Raw genomic sequence first — 22775 nt, 5'->3', positions numbered from 1 at the left:
AACACGAACACATTAAGGCCAGCTTTCAGAACGCTCACAGCTTCAGTTCATGCATGTAGTCCGGTGCACAATGCGCCCAGTAATCAACGCTGGCTCAATTGGGGCTCTAATATGACAAAACGTTGGTCTGCAAGTCTCTAAAGGCTACGACCAGTAACGGAATGAAAGTCAGTGTCATAAGCGCCGCAATCCTGCTAACTGAAAACAAAAAAAAACGGTACGGGTAATCACGGTTAAAATAATATTCGCTTTCTGATAGCAGTTACAATAAATCGCCATTATTCTGTGAGCGATAGCAGAGGCGATTCGCACTTTGCCTTTAATACGGTGGCTTTAAGTGAACACCCACTGATTAGGCAATTTCTCTCACAGCAGTGTCACCTGTAAACGTACTGATCAAGACAGAAATGAACGCAGCCAAGTTGTCACTGCGGGTTCATCAGGGTCCACAGAAATATTTCGGCGATGGAAATCCAAAAGCTGAGTGATTAATAAGCGTTCACATTGTGAACAGCCTATTTCTTAATTTAAAGTGGCGCGTTTTCGTGCTTCTGCATAAAATTTATCTCTAAATCAACTATTCGCGCTCTCGTAGCAGCACATTGCCGCAGTCAGTGTACCAGAACGAATGCTAATGGTGTAAACAGCGAAAAGGCTGTCGTAATACACCACTCACGGTATATATTTTACATCAATTTAACAACATAAAATCTGACATCTTTTAGGCGCTACCGCTTTCCTGCAGATGCGGCCTCAAACAAGGCTGCAATTGCATCAAAGTTTTACCCCTAAAGGATATCATAATGAAAAATTCTAGGAATTCCACACTGAAGGCACCAAGGAGATTGGTCACATACAGCACACGATGCGGAACCAAAGAGAGGGCGCAGTGAAGAAACAGAACAGTGAAAGGGGAAGTCTAGTGTTCATAAGAAAAAGGCGCACTTCTTGATGGGGTTCATGTCTGAGCCTGCGGGGCACTGGAAGGTCTTGGCGAAGGGAGCAAAGTTGGCCATCGCCTTGTTGCAGTCCCCGCCGTAGAAATTGTCGGCGTCCGTCTTTGCGCAGCTCTGGAGGCAGGCGGTGATGAAGAACACCTTCTCCTCGGTCAACTCCTGCGACAGAGGAAGGCCGCACAACTTGCAAATACATTATGCTCTCGGAGAACTTACGAGGTCGTAAAAAACAAAAATACTGGAAATGTTTACAACATTCTATCCATATCGAAAGCACGGCCACGGGCAAAGGTTGTTTTTAATGATTTTAAATGCCTGAATGACTGAAATGAGCCGCACACACAATGACTGATTCAATTTGGCGCCTTTTTTTAGTGGACACGCAACAGACGATGAGCGGGCAGTGCTTCGGGACGCAGCCTCGCACAAAAGCAGCAATAGACCCAGTACAGAACCAGGGGACTACACAGGGCGGTTGTCTTCCGTGTTGACGCCTGCTTCTGTCCAGTGTCTATTGCTTTTGTTTGTTGATTTAATATATTGCCAACTGGTCTACGACTATACCCTGCTAAGCTAGGAGACCGAATATTCATTGCCTGAACGCTACAAATTTTTCTGTTTTTTTTTCGGAGCTCACCTCATATTTAGAACACACAGTCCCAATTCTTCACATCTGTGAGCATTCAGTGTCACTTTTTGAAGAGGTGGATAAGTAGGTAGCTTAACACCGTGGTGACAATTGAAAAACTGACGTGTGGGCGCAGTGGACCAGTTATCTCGTCACTTTAAAATTATTTCTAGGAAGCACATCAAGATATTCGGCAATTCCTATTAAAGAGCTTGTAAATTATGTGTTTTCCGTTAAGGATCTGCAAACATCACTATAAAATCCTTTTGAAAGCCTCACAGTCACAGTCGACAAAAGTGAGGAGTTGACTTGGGGAACCGAGGATCTTACGATGAACATATGAAGGAAGCCAACAATCGCTGAAAGCAAGGACAGCCTTTTATTTTCTTCACTTCCAGCCCAAGTGTGCTTACACTAAAATTTTCCACTGATAAACCCGAAAGAGAAATGAAGGATAACAACACTATATTTTTTCCCCTTGTTTGGTTTGATAATAACAAATCGCATACTATATCGTCGTTGAGAGCAGATGTAAGCATGAAATGCACTGCAGGAAACGTGTACGGTACTCTTGGACGGCTCATTGACATATGGTTATAGCATAGCGTGATCCACTACCGCGGCCACCACTCACACAGTGACACGTGACCACTGAGTACGCGTTCATTGGTCCCGACGCTGCAGGCGCGCACGCAGATGACTGGCACATGGCGCCATCTGAAACCCTAAGTGCGTTCTGCGCGCACGCAGTGGCGCCTCGCGGAAGCGGTTCACGGTAGCGGATCGCGGATTGCGCTACGCTATAACTCTCTACTGACAGGCGCACAGGAGCCTTGGGGAACGTCCCTCATCGGCCACCTTTCTTTAGCTTTCCTCCAAGAGCGAGAGCGCTCCTAGCTTTCTTTGCCACTTTTTATGCCAGGCGACCCCAGCGACCACCTCTCGCCACGTGCCGAAGAGGCCAAGAGGGGCTGGTGCCAGAACGTGCGACATAGAAAGATGAGATATTAGCAGCGGCTCGGCGCCGCGTCACCGCTTCGAATGAAAAAAAAAAAGAGCTGGGTACTGGTCCTACTGATAGCTGGCGCCACGCGACCAGAGCTCTCAAAAACCCTCGATATTGAAAGTATCGACACTCTCCTCCAATCCCGCGCTTTCTTTCTCGATTATCCTCGCCCGCCGGCTGTGCGCGCTGCGCACCGCACGCTTCGCAGGCGAACGCGCGCTCGCCGGCCCGATGTGTTCGCTTGCACCCGGGATTGCACGTCAGTTCGCGCTTTTTGTAGCGGTAGCCACATTACGGTAGCATTTCGAGCCTTCAGCGTGGCGGCACCGCCAGTCTGTGGCTGCGCTGCCACGCTGTCACGTGGTTGGTCACGTGGTGCGGAGCAGCTGCCGGCGGCGCGGTGCCGTGGCTGATAACGCGGTTCTTCATGTGGTTGGTCACGTGACCTAATTCCACTCGCCCAGCTGTAGCTATCGCGTTACTCCAGGTTTAACCAGAGCTAAACCACCGCCATTTTTTCTCTCGCTCCCTTATCAAACGAAACCACTGGAATGGGACCGAACGTGACTGACTCTACCGCGACTCACATTTATCACCTTTTCTTTGGATCAATGGAAGCGCTAAACGTGAGCGCTTGCGGGATGAGCAATCACTGCTTACTGAATATAACCCACACCGCCTTTGATATCTTAACACCATCCTCCTCAACAGTGCAGGTCTTTTATTAGCATAGTAATCTGGTTAAATTTGTCAATTCTTCAATATTTTCCGGCACAGTGGCGCTCCCTTAAATGCAATTTCATCTAGCGCTGGATTTTCGTGGAAGTAAATTTTATGACTCTATCGTTTTGCAATCGAGCAAGGCAGAGATTGCGCTCACTTAGTTAAATGTCAGTTATCGCGTGAAGTTTCAGAAGCACGACAATGGCCGCAAAAATGCTGCGAGATTTACTTTAACGCACATTAGGAATTTTTTTTGGAGGGGGGGGGGGTCAAGTTTCAGTCCTAAAGGCCTGGCGCCTCTGTGTGATTCATATGCCGCCCATATCCCAGGTAGCACATTAGAGCGGGCCAATATTGGAAAACCGTTGGCAAGCCATGGCCCTAAGTAGACCCAGACCTCCCAATGAGCATATGATTTTGGCTGAACCAATTACTAACACAGCCAATGATGGCCCTGGTTCTCCATCGTTTTTCCAGTACTGGCTGTGCCGTCATCAAATCATGGCTATCATGGGCCACGTTAGCCAAAATTCTCCCACCCTGCCATTTAACGCCATGCCATCTTGAAATCATGGCTATCACGGGCCATGTTAGCCAGAGTGTCCCCACTGTTTGCTAGAATTGGCTATGCCATTCACGAAAGCTGTCTGTATTGGCCTAGCTTTGCCATCACTCATCCAGTGTTAAATGTGTACTCGCAAACGCTGGTCAACCTTGTGCCATCTGCTAAAACAGCATGACAACGTTCAATATTGCCACGACAGAGAGGCAGTTTACAATTTTTCGAACTCGTAAAAACTGACTTGGGCTCTGTATAAGAAGTTCCAGACCTGTATAGGCCTGTCTCATGTCAGTTTAACTATAACTGTCATGTATACGCGGCTAAAGTAAATGTTTTACGGTGATCCTTGAGATCAAAGCACATATTCCTGGAGCACATCATAACATTTGAGCAGTATTAGAGTAGTAGCGCTGTGCTTTACTCTACTACTACTACTGCTATTCTATCTAATACCAATGCTACGCCGACTTTTAAGCAACTTTTGAGTCAAATGCTAATCGACATTTCGAGTGGCACTCGCACCAAACGAGGTGTAAGGTGCCCCAGAATTTCCAAACGCATTCGGAAGCATTCCAAACGCATTTGCTCGCTGTATAGCAACATTGCTGCTGCGATCGACTTTTGTTCTGTCCGTTCGCTGATTTTGAGGTTTGCAACGACGAAACGGCGACTTCGGTGGTGGTCAGTGCACTGTGCATATCCCGCCACAGAGGAACCGGTCTGTCGCGTAAGACCGACGGCGACACCATCCAGACCGACAACTGCAGATCTATAGAATTCTATCGCTAATACTGGGCAAATAGAAGCGGCTGTAACTAAGCACTGAAATTCCCTTTAAAACGTCTCGTAAATTTAGTAATTAACGAATGCGCGCTAGCATGAACCAGTTGTAATGGTTCGTATAATTATATATGGCTTACCCAAGCCGCTAGAAAAAAATGTACTTTTAAGAGCTTTAGCACTTACTCAATACGATTCGATATTTCTTGGGGTCTGCTGCCACCCTTGATCACAGCGCCATCTGTGGCAGCAACTACTCATCACGTTTCGATATTTCATGTGGTCTCCTACCACCCTGAGATGAAATCGCCATCTGTGGCTGCAACTAGAAAACAGCATATCTCGCATTGAGACTTGTAGCGTCATCTACAATAGCACTGTAGAAACAACCACCTGCCGTGTGCCAGTGATGATGTCACGATCCAATATGGTGGATAGCAGTGAAACTATATGAGTATCACGTCAGGGGACGAAATGACGGCATAGTTTCGGTCTCTCGAATCTATGATGGCGGCCTTTAAAATTGGTTCTGCCCTCTCATCTCTTCCTCCCTCCCCCACCAAATATATCCTAAAACGGGTAGGAAAACTGTCCCTTTACGGGACCGCTATACATGTATACATTCGTTCCGCTATATATACTCCGACAACAACAAGCACCCATTCGGGGACAGTTGTATACCGAATTTGGCAGCAACCAAAATCCAATCGGCTGTGGTTTAGAAATAAAACCAAAATTGGCATCAGAACCAAATGTAACATCGGCACCGGCTTCACCACCGACGGAATATTTAAATGGCCACGCCACCTGATCGCTATGCCATGTAAGCGTGAGTGCGGCACTGCCGTTGACATGGCTAACACACCATATCTTCGTTTTGCCAAAATCTTTGTGTGCCTTGTTGCATTCGTCAAAACAAGCGCCGGACCAAAAACCGGCGCTGCTCCTGTCCTGTGCACCATCGCCAACAACGTGAGGAACGGCCACAACGCGGACACCTTTGTTTCCCTCGGCAGCAGTTACCTCCGCCTCAATTCAACAGTTCCACCGGCACCGGCTTCACCAGCTTCGGAACATTTAAAGGACCACGCCACCTGGTCGCTCTTCAGTGGGCGTGAGTGTAGCACTGCCGTTGACATGTCTAACACGCCGTATCTTCTGCCCAAATCTTTGTGTGCCTTGTGGCATTCGTCGAAATCAGCGCCGGACCAAAAAGCGGTCTGCTCCGGTCCTGTGCACCATCGCCAACGACGTGAGGAACGGCCACAACGCGGACACCTTTGTTTCTCTACCCGCCGCGGTGGCTCAGTGGTTAGGGCGCTCGACTACTGATCTGGAGTTCCCGGGTTCGAACCCGACCGCGGCGACTGCGTTTTTATGGAGGAAAAACGCTAAGGCGCCCGTGTGCTGTGCGATGTCAGTGCACGTTAAAGATCCCCAGGTGGTCGAAATTGCTCCGGAGCCCTCCACTACGGCACCTCTTTCTTCCTTTCTTCTTTCACTCCCTCCTTTATCCCTTCCCTTACGGCGCGGTTCAGGTGTCCAACGATATATGAGACAGATACTGCGCCATTTCCTTTCCCCAAAAAAATAATAATAATAATTATTATTATTATTGTTTCTCTCGGCAGCAGTTACCTCCGCCTCACAACGACAGTGACATCGGCACCGGCATCACCAGCGACGGAACATTTAAAGGGCCACGCCACCTGGTCGCTCTTCAGTGGGCGTGAGTACGGCACTGCCGTTTCCGAGATGACTGACGTGCTGCCCATCCGCTTCTTTGCGGTTCGTAATACATGCTCACTGTTTGCGAAACGTATTAGCAATCGTTATCTGTTCCTGTGTCCATGCCACCTCACTTTTTGCGATGAATTCGAAGAATGTAGTAATGTTGTGATCAGTTTGCTATGCTCAGGCGATGTCGAAAGTAATCCTGGCCCTAACCATCCTGCTACTAGGGCTGGTACCGCCAATGAGCAAGACTGGCAGCAACAAATTTTACAGTACCTAAGAGACCTGAAACGTGAGTCTGCAATCATTACTCAAGGGCAAGCTGACTTGTTTGTCACCGTAAATGATGTTAAAGCAGCACAATAGTGTACGGTAGCTAGTTTTCTTGAAATGGGCGCCCGTCTTTCAAACGTTGAGGCTAGATACACGAATTTAAAAAAAATTGAGCGATGTTTTGCATACGCAGGAAACATTTAACAGCGTCCTGCAGCAAACCGATGAGATACGGTCTCAGCTTTGCGACCTGGAGGACAGGTTTCGTCGTAAAAATCTTGTTTTTCACGGTGTACAAGACAGCATTGAATCATGGGATGAAACTGAAAAAAAAATGTAAACCTATTAACAGCAAACATTGATCCCGGTCTCACTGCGAAAAAAAATTGAACGTGCCCACAGATTCGGCAGCCCGTATTGTGAAAGCAAGAACAGATCGGTGTTTGTTAGATTCAGTCATTTTAAGGTTCGGGATAAAGTCTTTCAAGAGCGGTCTAAATTAAACTCCGACGTTTCTGTCACCGAAGATTTTTCCCCCGACTAAGAGGTATGCAAGGAAAAAGCTTACAGAGTTTGCGAAAGCTCTTGCAGAATCCTAGTTTTTCCAACATCGTCATGACAGGCTGCTTGTTAGCAAAGCTTTAGCGAAAGTGGCAGCGTGCACGCGCAGACAGCTAGACAGCAAACTGACGCCCACCAGAGCGCCCACGGGCCCGCGGCCAGCACTCGTTCACACCCTAGAGCATCATCGCCAAGTACCGGGCCACAACTTGATAAATCCTAACAAATAATTAGCGGTACTTGTGAGGCATTTTCTTCTATTTCATGCATCCCAGTTATCTTCACAAACATTCGTAGCTTAATGAACGAACGCGATGAACTAAACTCTGTTGTATGCGAAAATAATGCTGACATAGTTGTTTTGACTGAGACATGGCTCAGTGCAAAAGTTTGTAGAGCGGAAATTTTCCAGGGACCAAAGGTATATAGTGTATACCGCGGCGATCGAGACTCTCGACTCGGCGGTGGGACACTGATTGCAGTATCAAACGAAATTCCCTCTTTTCCAATCTTTACTATCAGCAATTTGGAACTAGTCTCGGTCTCTATATAGAACTGTCAAAAACATGCGAATAACCCTTGGTTATTGCTATCGCCCGCCGAACACTGCTCCAGCTACTTTTGTTGACTATCTTTATGACGCCATAAATTAAGTGGTTTCTCGATATCCCTCAGCCCCCATTGTTCTCCTCGGGGATTTTAACTTTCCTAATATCGTTTGGTCTGGCCCTTATTCCTGCCTCAAATGCTCGTCTTCAGTGTCAAAATTACTTAGATTTATGTTCAGCTTTTCATATAACACAAGTTGTAACGTGCCCCACGAGATATAATGCGCATTCACGTAATACGCTCGGTTTAATACTTTGTACGTCATCAGGTTTTGTATCTCCTATCACCTACTTACTTGGCTTGAGCGATCACTCACTGCTTCATTTCGACTTTACCATTTCACTCCCACGTTGTAGTTCAGTGGTAAAACCAATTCGTGATTACAAAAAAGAAAATTTTGATGCTATAAAATCTGACCTGGCCATTTATTTAGACTCGTACCTTGCAGAATTCGACCAGCGAAGTGTCCAAGAAAACTGGGACCTCTTTTGCTATAAAAGCCGCCGCGGTGGCTGAGTGGTTATGGCACTCGGCTGCTGGCCCGAAAGACGCGGGTTCGATCCCGGCCGAGGCGGTCGAATTTCGATGGAGGCGAAATTCTAGAGGCCCGTGTGCTGTGCGATGTCAGTGCACGTTAAAGAACCACAGGTGGTCGAAATTTCCGGAGCCCTTCACTACGGCGTCTCTAATAGCCTGAGTCACTTTGGGACGTTAAACCCTCATAAACCATAAAACATCTTTTGCTATAAAATAAAGGAGCTCACGAATGCACATGTCCCATTAAAATATATCTGATCTAACTCAAATGCTCCATGGTACACAACCACTCTGAGACGCATTTGCAAAAAAAAGAAAACGACTTTTCCGTTCCGCAAAGCGTTTGAAGAGTGTCGATCGCTGGGAGGCGTACTCGACGGCTGAAGTACATTACCTGAAAGCTGTGCGTGACGCTAAAGACTTTTTCTTTAGTAAAACTCTTCTTTCAATGTTAAGAAATTGTCCGCGAAAATTTTGGAATAGTGTTCATTCACGCGATAATAGTGCAATTTCACTTAACAATGATGATGGAGAAGCCCTGTCGTCATTTGATTGTGCCTCTTCATTAAATTATATGTTTTCCAAGATTTTTTCTCGACTGCAAGTGCACTTGAAACCACCCTGCAATATAACTTTTCTCCGATGCCTGCCATTGTCGTCGACCCTGCTGGAATTGTAAAATTAATTGACTCCTAAAAATTTCTTCATGTGGCATTGACGGCACCAATTCTATGTTCCTGATATAAACCAAAATGTATTCATCTCTATTTCTCGCAAAACTATTCCAGCAGTCACTCGACCAAGAGATTTTGCCGAAGGGCTGGAAAATCGGAAAGGTGGTTCCTCTTCATAAAACAGGCAGCAAATTATCCCCTTTAAATTAGCGATCCATATCGCTGACCAGTATTCTGTGTAAATTGTTGGAGCGTATATTATATTCTCATATCTATCGCTTTTTGCACTCTAATTCCTTTTTTACATCTCTTCAAGATGGCCTTCGCCCTTCTTCCTCATGTGAAACTCAGCTTCTTCATTTCACGCATTCGTTAAACAGCATACTTGATCGTAATTCCCAGGCACACTGTATATTTCTGGACTTTTGCAACGCCTCTAATAAAGTTCATAAGCATATTATTGACTAAACTATCTGCACTGAATCTTTAACCTGCTGTACTAAATTGGCTTGAAAATATTCTCATTAGTCGCTCTCAGTACGTCTGTATTAACGATTGTAATTCTCCCTTAACCGAAGTCCATCAGGCGTGCCCCAAGGCTCCGTTTTAGGGCCACTTTTATTTCTAATATACATTAACGACTTGCCGAGCTGCGTCTCTTCTCGCATGCATTTATACGCTGGCGACTGTGTCATTTATCGCGAGGTTCGTAATGATGATGACAGAATAATACTTCAGTCCGATTTAAGTACCATTGCCCTTTGGTGCACAAAATGGCGTATGAAACTAAACATTAACAAATGTAAAAAAATGCGTGTCTCTCGACAAGGTGAATGTACAGGGGTAGTCAAAAAATCCCAGGCCGCTCCGAACGGCCGCGGTGCGGCTCCTCTCCGCTATCGGGGCGCTGTTATCGCACGCTTGTCTCGCAGCGCTTGTGTTTCCAGGGTATGCGCAGAGAGGGGGTGATGCCCCCCTCTCTCGCTCTCCTCGATAACGAAGCAGTGAAAAAAATGGTGCGGTGTACGCCTGCAGCGTTCGTTCTCCGTATTCGGCTGTGGTGCAGCGCGTCGCGGTGAAGACGACCATTCGCATAATGTAACGCAATATTCAGGCGGCCGTATTTAGTATGACTTCGTGTGCTTCTTCCTACGTTTCGGTTTCCTGGCGTACGATATAGTGCATTTACCTTCACCTAAGTTCTGTTGCGGCTCTCTGAGCAGTCAACTTTTAATTTTCACGTTCAGTATTTCCAGTATTTTTGTTCAACTTTCTGGAAGCCTAGTACACTCGAACAGGGTTTGAAGACGCATTCTCTGCCTGTATTTCTGAAGAGTTTTTACTGCTTCGTTATTGACAGGTTGTCATCTCGAGTCTTGTGTTAATGAATAGGTTTAGCGTCTTCGCGCAGGCAAAGCAGATGAAGTCATACTAAATACGGCCGCCAGCATAGTGCGTCACTTTATGCGAATGGTCGTCTGCACCGCGACGCGCTGCACCACAGCCGACTACGGAGAGCGAAGAGCGAACGCTGCAGGAGTACGCCGCTCTATTTTTTTCACAAGCGCAGCGATACAAGCGTGCGATAACAGCGCCCAGATAGCGGAGAGGAGCCGCTCCGCGGCCGTTCGGAGCGGCCTTGGATTTTTTGACTACCCCTGTACTTCGGTGTACACAATTAACACTGCACTTGAGTCCGTGTCTTCATAAATATACCTTGGCCTAACAATTTCTTTCGCATTAAACTCGAAAGCTTACACTGACCAAATTATTAGCAACGCCAATCGCACTTTAGGATACTTAGGACGTAATTTCAGTAAAGCCCCTACTTTATTAAAGCTTCGTCTTTATAAAACCCTTATCCGAACCAAATTTGAATATGCTGCCTCCATCTGGGATTACAATCAATACACTTTATCTCATGCTCTTGAAATGGTGCAGAGTAATGCTATTTTATTTGTACTTTCTAATTATAACCGAGCAGCCAGCATAACGTTAATGAGGTCTAATGTCGGTTTGCCGTGTCTGTCTTTGCGCCGTAAAATTTTTTAATTTGCTTGTTTCTAAAAATTTACTACCATGACTCTCAACATAGTGAATTCATTGTGTCGCCTAGCTACCTCTCCTCACGTGTCGACTATCGTCGCAAGGTTGCTCTTCCTAACTGCCGCACTAACACCTTTTATTATTAATTCTTGCCAAACACGTCTAAAGACTGGAACCACCTTCCCTCAGAGATCGCATATATATCAGATTACGCTCTCTCCAGGCAAGCATTGCTCAGTCATTTTTGTAATGTCACCTAAGGGTTTATTGATGCCCTTTTTTCTTCCTTTTGCTGTTTTCTTGTTATTGTTATCCATGTCTTTTTTTTGATTTTCGGTCTACTTCTCTAGTGAAATTATATTCGTTTTCTTGCCTTCTAACCTTTCACGCTATATGATTTATTTTGTATTTTGCACTACATACCTGGCGCTTTTATATTCTGGTTTTGCTTTGTGTAACCTACACCACTCTACAATGCTTCGGCGATTGAAGGTATGCAGAATAAGTAAATTATATAATAGGCAAACGTAAACACGCCATTACTAATTGAATTGTTACCATTTCGCACCGAAAGCCGAATTCTAGGCCCATCTTGACCCCCCAAACGAAGCAAATTCAGTTTGGGACGTATCATGAGGGGGTGCAACTCGATAATGGTACACGTGCATCATAATTTCTTTGATAGATGGCGCTAGGCAACGATCGTTCCACTAGGCGGCGGGCACGCGTAGCCGAGCATGATGGCAATCCACCCCGTTTCAATGTGTATCATATTCGGTTTATGGAGACGAGCGGCGCGTTCTTCTTCGCTTTCTTCATCTAGTAAAACAGACAGCAAACGCTCGTTACTTCAACGTCTTCCAATCGGTGGCAGCCTTTTTCTTTCTTTTTTTGTTATTTCTGGGCATAATAACACGCCTATTTGAATTAAATTTCTGTGTTTGAAAGCGTTTTTGCACGCACTGTTTGCGCGAGTATCTCAAAACCAGCCCAAAGCGGCTTCCTTCTAAAAAAAATGAAATCATTTTCATAAGCTCTTTAATTAAAAAAAGCGCTTTTTTGCTTCACTGCAGAGAATTCATTGCCACACTGCGTGTCTGCTTAGTGGAGATCATCAATCACACGTAATAACTTAGTGCAAGTGCATTGCCTAAGCAGGATTTGTGCGCAATTTTAGCAACTTCCAGAAACGAAGCAGTGGCCCCGTAATTTACAGTTATATGTTGCGCTCGCGCGAAATATTAGGCCGCCGTTTCACAAACGCGCGCAATCACACGCAATCACACAGTAAGTGATTCCTGCGCTTCCGTACGTCGTTCTCTGTGATCGCGCCTTCCCCTGAGTTTTCCAATTTGCTTTTTCGTTCATTTTCTGCAGATCGTAATGTTTCAAAATGTTCTTTTCTTGCGCATTTTATTTTTCGGTTGCGTAATTTGCATTCAGGGCTACAGCTCTTGCTGACTTCTTTATTTATTTCGTCGCAAATTATTTTTTTTTTTGCTTTCGAACATTATCTTGATGGATAAAAAGCAGCGGAAATACTTTCGTGCCACAATTCAACACCGTTTTGTTTTGTTTTTGCTAAATGTTTGAAATTTGTACACCATCAAAAAGTTGGAAGATTCTTCGACCACCAGCGAATGAATCTACTGACAAATGGTGTTAGCCGCATGTTAACCTTGCTTGTTTGCCACATGTCAAGTGTATAATACTATGAAAGGTGCGAATTTGCTTGCATAAGATTTTACTTATTGTTTTATGTTCTGGTTATTTCATGATACCATTTTAAGGCATCCTGAACGGCCCTACAAAGTGCGCGAGTGTCTGAAGTCGTTTTGGCGAAATCCATCTCGAAGCTCCACGTTTTTCGCTTCAAAGTTTTCGGTCGCTGGACATGATGCTTCTCCTGCGGCTTTGCAACAATACTTTGACACTTCCGCGTTTGCCACACCCTTGCCTTTCTAACTGCCTATGTCTTATTCTATGAAACAGCATTGGGTGAACACTGGGCGATCATTGGCAAGAAGTGGCATGAACGGCGGTCCTACATTAGCATTTACGCAAAGCGCTACCACTCTGACACATTGGCCGCACTTTTAGGCCAGTTTTGGGCCAACGTTCGGCCGATCGAGCGGCCAACGCAGGCCTGGAGTTCGTTCCGCGCCATGGGCAAGTAAAGGTTTCGTATTGGCTTTCTAGCTTTCGAATACTGGCATCTAGCTTTCGAATATTGGTATCCCGCTTTCAAACACTCATAGCCAGCTTTCGAACACTGGTATCCTGCTTTCAAAAATTGGCACATGCAACACAAACCACTGCCCAATGACAGGAACTGTGGATGTACCATTCAACCGAGCCAATATTCATAAATGAAGGTGCCTAATAATAATAATTGGTTTTTGGGGAAAGGAAATGGCGCAGTATCTGTCTCATACATCGTTGGACACCTGAACCGCGCCGTAAGGGAAGGGATAAAGGAGGGAGTGAAAGATGAAAGGAAGGAGGAGGTGCCGTAGTGGAGGGCTCCGGAATAATTTCGACCACCTGGGGATCTTTAACGTGCACAGACATCGCACAGCACACGGGCGCCTTAGCGTTTTTCCTCCATAAAAACGTAGCCGCCGCGGTCGGGTTCGAACCCGGGAACTCCAGATCAGTAGTCGAGCGGAGTTCCCGGGTTCGGTGCCTAAGAAAACAGGAAAAAGACCGGTTTATTGCATCGAGTTACAAGGATCACGCTTCTAGCGCACGCAGAATGGTTTGCGCTGCTACCAGTCATCCTGGGAATTAAAGAAAAGACCCAGTACCATGGCGACAGAGGCTCTGGGAAAATCATTTATATTCAGGTTTGCTGCGTGCCGATGATTCAGGTTGGACAATGCAGCTCGGCAAGACCCCGCATTCCTCTAAAGCCTTTCCAGCAAAGGCACCTCTTTTCACCATAGGAGCGAAAGCTTAAAGGAGCAGCTATGCTGCTACCCGGTGCAGCCCAAAGGTGAAACAGTCGCTGAGGCTTAGCACCTGCTGGCGTGCTCGAGCCGGCTCAGGTGAGTGTTTCAAAATTAAACTGGGGAATTCTGTTGATTCGTTCAGCTCAGACAATTTTTTTCATTCTAGCTGCTTGCTTGAAAGAACTACAACAGCTGCTGTCATCAGCAGCAGCAGGTTTTCTGTATTGCCTTTGCCACTAGGGGCACTCGGTGTGTCTGCAACATATTTACTGCCCTGAAATCTGGGCATAAAATATAAACACATTTACAAAGAGCAACACTAGACACTCCTATTATATTTTTAAAAGTTGTTTTCCAACATTGTTAGCTTCAGCTACTTTTTTTTCATTGATTTTACTTTTTGATGTTGGATGGCACTGCCATCGCAGGTTCTCGAAGGCCACGCCTTTGGGCTCCAAAGGTCTCGGACGTGCGCCTTCGCCTCCAAGGCCCCTAGTGGCAAAGGCGCAACATTTGTATCCTGTAGCTGCACACTTTACGCCTTTGTATAGAAGGACCCGATTCTCAAAGGCCTTTGATGTGCCCGTGTGACAGGGGCATAAGACATCCATAAAGTGCTTAACGAAGCTGTCCTCCAGTGAACTGATCAGTCATACCTGAAGTAATCGTTGAACTTCTCTTGCCAAAGAACCCTTCCACTGCACTCAAATTCCTCGTCCAGGTCTTGCACGATCACCTCACAATGCGTCGAGCCTGCAAAGAGAGGCATGATATCATGATGAGCATAAATATGGGTGTCACAGGACAAAACAGAAATGATTAAATAAAACCGAACTTTCTGGGGCACAGTTGGCGTGAAGACACTCGACACACATGTTACAGGATAATTTGCAACAACTAACACCACATTTTTTGGCCAAAGTGAAATTTAATTTGTCTGGTACCAAATTGGTGATTTTTAGTTAAATGCGCCGTTTCCCACCTCAAGTAAAGATATTCAATGTGAAAAACAAAACAAAGTCACGTGATCATGAAAGAAAATTAATGTATTATTTTGTTTTAATATCATAACTACGTATCTCTAAATTGCGAGCGCATTTTTTATTCAGGTAAAGATGCACAGGTTGTAGAATGTTTTTCATATAGACTTCAAAGTAACAATTTTGAACAAAACTCGTTTTTTTTTGGATGGACGGAAAAAACTCATAACACCTTTGTTTTGTTTTTAAATGCAACACTTTATCATAGTCGCTTCCAATGGATGTAATACACATTCGAAACTGACTTGAAAACCACACAAAACACCTGTCTAACTGTCCAGAGTAATGCCTTTTTTTCATTGAGAGATAGCTTGGCGAAAGGTTTAACCATAAATTGCAGATTTTCTATTGGTCCTGCATGTGTGTCATCCATATGGAAACAGTGCGGAAGTAGTACACATATCCTTACCGACTGGTCTGTAGTGGGACACAAAGCCGCCCCGATTCCTATCCTGCATAAGTTGTATATGCCAAGCGCATTCGTGAATCCATCGGATCTCAGGTCACATGAATTCAAACCCGCTGTTCCACAAACTAGTGAATGTTTCGTGATTTCATGGCACCAAAGACGAAAAATAAAGTTCCTACCATTCGGACAGATCTGCACTGCGCACGACGTCAAGCCAGACACTTGGCAATGAGAGTAGGTACATAAAAGTCGTAGTGCTTTGTCTCGTTCTCTGTTCCTGCCGGCAAAAATAAAGCCGCATGTAGTCAGAGCAACACTTACTCCCAAAACAACATTCATTTCGGAACGTATGTCAAGATAAAGTATATGTAGTACTTACAAATAAGATAATGCCGGCCAGGGTAGTGAACCGCATCGGAGCTCTCATATAGTATCAGATGTGGGTTTTCGCTTGCGCAGACTACGAACGGAGCCAGCTCGAGTGTTCATGCTTTTTCGTCGCGCTGGTTGTGCGGATGGGCGCCGCCGTGCCAGACAAGGCAAGCTTCGTCCAGTCAAGAATGTGTCGTGGCGATGCATGGGGGGGGGGGGGGGGGGCTGCAGGGGGCAGAACCATTATTTTTTACACAGCTATTCGGGCCGCAAAAACAATATCGAGCTGAAAGGTAAAGAAAGGAAGATATTTGGGGGGGGGGGGGGGATGCACGAACGGTGCAGCGCGTAGCTCCGCACGGGAGACACAGCTAGGAGAAAGGGAGTAAAAAAAAAGCGCTTCGCGGAGTAGGGAGTGAGCGGGCTGCCTTGTAAAGGGCGCGTCCAGGAATGAGTTGGGGAGATATGAGACTTCAAAAGAGCGAGAGAGGGGGCTGACAAATGTGAAAGAGGTTTTCAATTCTCGGAGAACAAGTCATGAGCAGTTTTGAAGGCAAGGGTGTGGAAAAAGCAGAAGCGTCAAAGTCGCCGAAGAAGCGCTATGTCCGGCGATCGAAAACTTTCAAGCGAAAAACGTGGAACTTCGAGATGGATTTCACCAAAACGACTTCAGACACTCGCGCTTTTTGTGGGGCCGTGTGTTAGTTCAGTATGCCTTAAAATGATATCATGAAATAACAAAGACATAAACAATAAATAAAATATTTTGCAAGCAAATTGGCACTTTCATAGTATCCCATACGGGACATGTGGCAAACAAGCTAGGTAAACAGGCGTCTAACACCATTTGTCAGTAGATTTATTCTCTGGTCGTCGACGAATCCTCCAACTTTTGGTTGGTGTGGAAATTTGACGCAAGAAACTAAAGCAAACAAAACCGTGTTGAATTGTGACTCGCAATTATTTTTTATGCTTTTCATCAATAAAGGTAATGTTCGAAAGCAAAAAAAAATTAAATTGCGAGCAAATAAGTAATGCCGCCAGCAAGAGATATAGCCCTTAATGCAAATTACGCAACAGCTAGAGATAAAAAATGCGCCAAAAAACAACATTTTGAAACATTACGATCTGAAGAAAAGGAAGGAAAAAGCAAATTGGAAAACAGGGGAATGCGCGATCACAGGGAACGACGTACGCAAGCGTAGGAATCTCTTACCGCGTGATCGCAAGCGTTTATGGAGCGGCGGCTTAATATTTCACGCGTGCGTAACTTATAAACGTAACTTACGCGGCCACTGCTTTGTTTCTGTACGTTGCTAAAATTGAGCACAAAGTCGGCTTAGGGAATGCACTTGCATTAAGCTATTACATTTGATTTAGGATCTCCATTAAGCAGACACCCACTGCGCAGTGTGGCAGTGAATTATCCAGAGTGAAGCAAGAAAGCGCTTTTTTAATTAAAAAAAATTGATGAAATGAAACTCATGTGATTTTTTTTAGAAGGAATCCCACTTGGTCTGGTTTTCAGATACTCACGCAAGCAGAGAGTGCAAACACGCTTTCAAACACGTAAATGTCATTCCAATAGGCGGATTATTATGTCCAGAAATTGGACAAAGGCAACACCGTGAAAAGTCTGTTCAACTTTCAAAAAAAGTATGTATTTTTTATTAGCGGCTTGGCTAAGCCATATATAGTTACACGAATCATGACAACTGGGTCATGCCAGCGCGCATTCGTTAATTACTAAATTTACGGGACCGTTTAAAGGGAATTTCAGTGCTTAGTTACAGCCGCTTCTAGTTGCCCAGTATTAGCAATAGAATTCTATAGATCTGCAGTTGTCGGTCTGGATGGTGTCGCCGTCGGTCTTACGCGACAGACCGGTTCCTCTGTGGCGGAATATGCACAGTCCACTGACCACCACCGAAGTGCCGTCTCGTCGTTTCACAACTCAAAATCAGTGAACGGACAGAAAAAAAGTCTACGGCAGCAGCACTATTGCTATACAGCGAGCAAATGCATTTGGAATGCTTCCGAATGCGTTTGGAAATTGTTGTGAAGCGCCTGAGAACCCAGTTGATCGGCGACGGAGCCCGCAGCAGACGTCGCGGCGCCGCGCCTCGAGGGCGTCGACATATACTCCTCCTTTAGTTTCTCCTGTACGAGAGCTCCGTCTGACTGGCGCGATCTGCTGACAGTTTCGATTTCAATGAGCTTGTTTTCCATAACTATGCCTCTATCTACGACTGCGCAGTCGGAGAGTATTCGTTGTTTATCCAACTCCACACATACACTGCGAAAGTGTTCGGTAAGAGATCAGCGCTGTTGTGTCCCCTTCTTGTTCTGTGCCGTCTTTGCGCTGTAATAATGAATTTCGGTAAGAAAAAGATGATTAAAACTTCAAATTTTTGAACTGGCACAAGCCCAGCCCAGGAGCCCAAACGAGGTTTAGAGCGTTCGAAATTATAAACTGCCGAGATGGTACTCGACAATAAAATCAATCTTGTACCCATTATAATGGATGGAACAATGTTCAGCAACATCTGCCAGTATGCTTTTAACACTGGATAAGAGGTGGCAATAAGAGGCCCATATAGTCAGGTTTCGAAAATGGCATGGCCAATTCTTGCGAAGAGTGGGAGAACTCTGGCTAACATGGCCCATGATAGCCAGGTTTCTAAAAAGGTTTAGCCAGTCCTGGCAAAGAGTGGGAGAATTCTGGCAAACATGGCTCATGATAGCCATGACTTGATGATGGCACAGCCAATATCAGATGCGCATTGGCAACTCTGGGCCTACTTATGGCCACGCTCTGCCAGTGGCTTTCTATTATTGGCCCGCTGTCTTGGGCTACCTGGCTGGTGATGCAATATTGAGCTCTGTAAAGCACGATAAGAAAGGATTTAGCCATTCTGTGGCTGGGTCAGCTTCGAAGAAACAATTCGTACTATTTTAGAAACCACAGAGATAAGGAATCTGACGTTATTTTGAGAGCATAAATAGCAAAGAATGTTTAGAGCATAGACTAAAGATTTCGCCTGGTGGCGATCAAAGTCCGCCTTAAAAGGCATCCTTGCTGACTGGCTCATCACGTGGCGTTAAACCTCGGAATCGCAGTAGAATTTCCCAGTCGCGGCAGTCGCACGAACGCCTTCATCGCTCTAAAGATTCATGGCAAGGTAAGAAGGTGCTCAAAGCTTGTATTCGCGAAGTTTTGGTCAGCGTTTGCGCATTATTGTAGCGATAGCTGCATTACGGTAGCATTTCGAGCCTTACACGTGGCGGTGCCGCCACCCTGTGGCTGCGCCACCACACTGTGGCTGCGCCGCCACGGAGTCACGTGGTTGGTCACGTGGTGCGGAGCAGCTGCCGGCAGCCCGGCGCAGTGCCTGATCACGTGGTTGGTCACGTAACCAAGTTCCACTCGGCCAGCTGTAGCTATCGCGTCACTCCAGGTTTAACGAGAGCTAAACCACCGCCAATTTTTTCTTCCAATCTGTTACATAAATGACTCACCCAGATATCATTCCTTTTGCAATTCGTTAATAAATCTATTTCGTAAGAGCTGGAAAAGCTGACAGCCCGAGCCATAACCATACACCTGAGAGGGTGGCACGGTTTTGACAGCTTTTTCGGCTACTTGCTTTAAACATTGTGCCACCCCAAAGCAAATTTCATTCCAGACCCAGAGTACAGATCTGGAGCATGGAATACACAGCCGCTTCGAAACACCAACACACAGCTGCCTCGATGCAATTTTTATTTCAGGTGACTCCTTAAACGCTACACGGGAAACTCGCAGAAAAAAATCCAGGATGGCACAGGCTTCGAAAAATGAAAATATTTGCATAAACCGCCGGTTAGAATTAGCATAAGCTCGAGCCCAGTAACACGAATCATTGCATGGTGTTAGCCACCTGTTTTCATATGCATGAAAACAGAACAATTATATTATTCAGGGTAGCGCACCAGATCAATGCAACATTAACATTTTATATCTTAACTGAAGGAAATGAAACATCTGAATTGTAGGCTCCAAAAATTTTGAGCAGGTGATACAAGAAAAAGCCACGCGATAGCACTCATGTACAGCAACCGAAATAAACGACACTATCACGCAAACTATTTTAATATCTATATGAATGTATGACATATATAACTAGAATACATTCAGGTAATACAGCAAAGAATTCTAGTCGGTGAACAAATGAAACCGTCACATGAATATAATATTAGGTCCCTTAATGTAGAAATGCAACTGATCGGCCTAAAGACAACCAACGCGTGCAAATCCTTATAAACGCCGTCTTTATTACTTGTGGAAGCCTCGCTGATGACAGCGCTATACTGCTGTCATGTGCACCACTAGCAAAGGTCTAAATAGTTTACAGTACTCGGGATACCACAGCATGCCTACCGGTACTTCTGCTTCTACACTACGTGAAGTGCCCTCCAAGAAGCCTCAGTTCGAACAAAGATTTGCATTCGCACCCTCAAGAACATACGCACGATTTCAGGCACTATGTTCTGACATGAACGAAAAACATTTTGCACACAAATACTCTTTAGCATTGGTCTTTCAACTTCAGATGTGCAGACACGGTTTGATAGCGCTGCCTCGCTCTTTGCACGGAAAAAGTTTTCTGCTACTTTGATGACTTCAGCCACCTCCGCAGAAGAGCTGGTGAGCGACAGGTGCGATTTGTAGTAGTTCTTAAGTTGAATTAGGCCGCAACTTGCATCATTAGACGTTAGAGAAGCAGTGCAGCCCTGCAATGAAGATTATTTGTTATTTGGAAATAACCTAACCTGCTAAGTAGATTAGCGACTCCTCTTTTTCCAGGCTTAAGTTTAGAAGGTGAGAGGGAGCTACAACGGTACCCTCTTCACTGTATTCTTTTTCTGTATTCAAACCTATGAGCAAAAACCAGTCATCCTCTGAGTAGCAACCATACCTACTCGGCCTTAGAAATTGCGCGTCGCACTCATAAGGCTGCACTTGAACTAGTAGAGGCGTGCGATGGGGTTTTTTGCCTGCAGAGTTAAGAACAGGTTCTAAACTCCATCCTGACTCAGCCTACTTAATAAAGAAAACATACTGGAAATCACACTTCTAAAGTTGCGTGTTTTGCACTTCGAGTGCTTGACAAAATCAACAATCACCGAAACCAAAGCGCATAGGGGAATGTTTCTATTTTTTTTATTTGTAGTTCTAATCAACTGGTGAACACTCTCAAGGTTCGCTTACGCGCAATAAACATAAATATCCATGAGAGCAGCAGATTGGACAGCCGTCGCCGTAGCTCAGTTGGCAGAACACCGGACGCAACATTCGGAAATCGTCGGTTGCGATCAAACTGGCGGCATGGTTGTTTTTTCTGCTGCTTTATAAGTAATTTTTTTAGGCGACAGAATAATCGAAGTCCTATTCCCCAATTGATCAGCACTCCAAATAAAAAAAAATAGAAGCATTCCCCTATGCACCTTGGTTTCGGTGACTGTCACTTCCTCCATGTCTTTGTGAAACGATCCCCTTATTTTCTTTACCTTGTCTGCCTATATATATATATATATATATATATATATATATATATATATATATATATATATATATATATATATATATATATATATATATAGCAGTTAGGGTTGCTCAACGGGCCAGTGAAAACTTGCACAGTGAAAAGGTCACATATGGTCCATATATATATATATATATATATATATATATATATATATATATATATATATATATATATATATATATATATATATATATATATATATATATATATATATATATATATATAAAGGTCCATATATATATATATATATATATATATGGGTGATAATATAAAAGCAGGGGGATCTGCACGGTGAAAAAACCAAGAACTTTAATACCACCATTTAGACTATAGTATGTGTGAGGCTAACTGCCTCTGTGACAAGTGACAGTTCGATTAATCGCGGGAGGTTGCTCGGGAAAAGCGTCCTGGGTCTCGCTACTCCCATCACGATGGCATCACCTGCCACATCGGGGCAACGCTTAACTGCTGTCGCACTGCGCCTGGAGTGGTATGAGGACTCCCAGCGATCTATGAATGTCAAATAGAAAGTGACCATTTCCGCATAATAAAGCCTTAAGCCATTATCGCTATCCGAACAAGTTTCATCCGTGAACTTTGTATCCGATCACCGCAACCAAAGTGAAAGCCGATGTGTTAGTGCAGCTAGTCCACATTTGGGCTTATTACGCAAATCGACTAATTTTTCAGCAGCTTTTAGTCCATATAAGCCCACGAAGGTCTCGAATTTGTGATGCGTTTGTCACTGCTGTGTGCTGCGGAAGAATGTGTTTTCGAACCTTTGGATGAGGCAACGTTCAAGGAGCGCTTCAGTGCCGTCTCAAAGCAGCACAGCTTCGAACAGCCTTCGTGTTTTTTTCACTGAGCAAATGGGGAAAATTCATCAGCACAAAGCATACGCCGGCCACATGTTCATTTCGCCGATTCCCTATGCACACTCTAATCGGTTGCAAACTTCACTCGAGCATCTAAGTCGGCTATACTGGTGAGTATATGTCACGTTTCGGTGAGTCATCAGCGCCCTACCTTCGATAGCTGGGTGTCGTTCTGGTTGTGGTCTCGTTTGAAAGCGGCGTACGCCACCTCCATCGCAGGTATCTCTGGGAACACGCTGGCCTCGCCGCTGGGCAGACATCCGAGCACGCGCACAGCGAACAGCGGCTTCACCGTCTCGCTCAGCCACGAAGACACGATGTTTCCACGCGGGTCCACCTGCCAGCGAAAAACTTTATTCCATTCGATCAGCTTTAGGCAGCGGCAAAGTGCACTGTGGCACAGTGCAATGAAGACTGCAAGGGACAGGTTCTCATTCCAACCTCAACAGTG

The 22775-nt window shown here is 45.1% G+C and overlaps 1 protein-coding gene and 1 long non-coding RNA gene across 2 annotated transcripts in view; one reads left to right on the top strand and one right to left on the bottom strand.

Annotated features, from left to right (window-relative positions):
• Window positions 1-22775, top strand: part of LOC144132371 (uncharacterized) — a 70601-nt gene that overhangs the window by 42133 nt on the left and 5693 nt on the right. The window contains exons 2-3 of the long non-coding RNA XR_013314794.1: window positions 6287-6384; window positions 6617-6681. This is a non-coding gene — a long non-coding RNA (uncharacterized LOC144132371). The remainder of the gene's footprint in view (window positions 1-6286; window positions 6385-6616; window positions 6682-22775) is intronic.
• LOC144132370 (neprilysin-1-like) lies at window positions 521-22775 on the bottom strand. Its single transcript, XM_077664725.1, has 2 exons — window positions 22476-22775; window positions 521-1115 (listed from the first exon to the last, which is right to left on the bottom strand). The coding sequence occupies exons 1-2, from the start codon at window positions 22536-22538 to the stop codon at window positions 927-929; spliced, it is 252 nt and encodes an 83-aa protein (XP_077520851.1). The 5' UTR covers window positions 22539-22775; the 3' UTR covers window positions 521-926.

Source organism: Amblyomma americanum, chromosome 5, assembly GCF_052857255.1.
Source record: "Amblyomma americanum isolate KBUSLIRL-KWMA chromosome 5, ASM5285725v1, whole genome shotgun sequence".
NCBI classification, from domain to species: Eukaryota; Metazoa; Arthropoda; class Arachnida; order Ixodida; family Ixodidae; genus Amblyomma; species Amblyomma americanum.
Note: the sequence above shows the minus strand (reverse complement) of the source record. Positions and strands in the feature narration are given on the sequence as shown.

Bases quoted from the DNA above. Each gene is read 5' to 3' on its own strand.
- LOC144132370 (XM_077664725.1), bottom strand. From the start codon at position 22,538: ATGGAGGTGGCGTACGCCGCTTTCAAACGAGACCACAACCAGAACGAC. The intron at 1,116-22,475 runs GTAGGGCGCTGA...CCTCTGTCGCAG, and splicing joins ACGACACCCAGCTATCGAAG to GAGTTGACCGAGGAGAAGGT.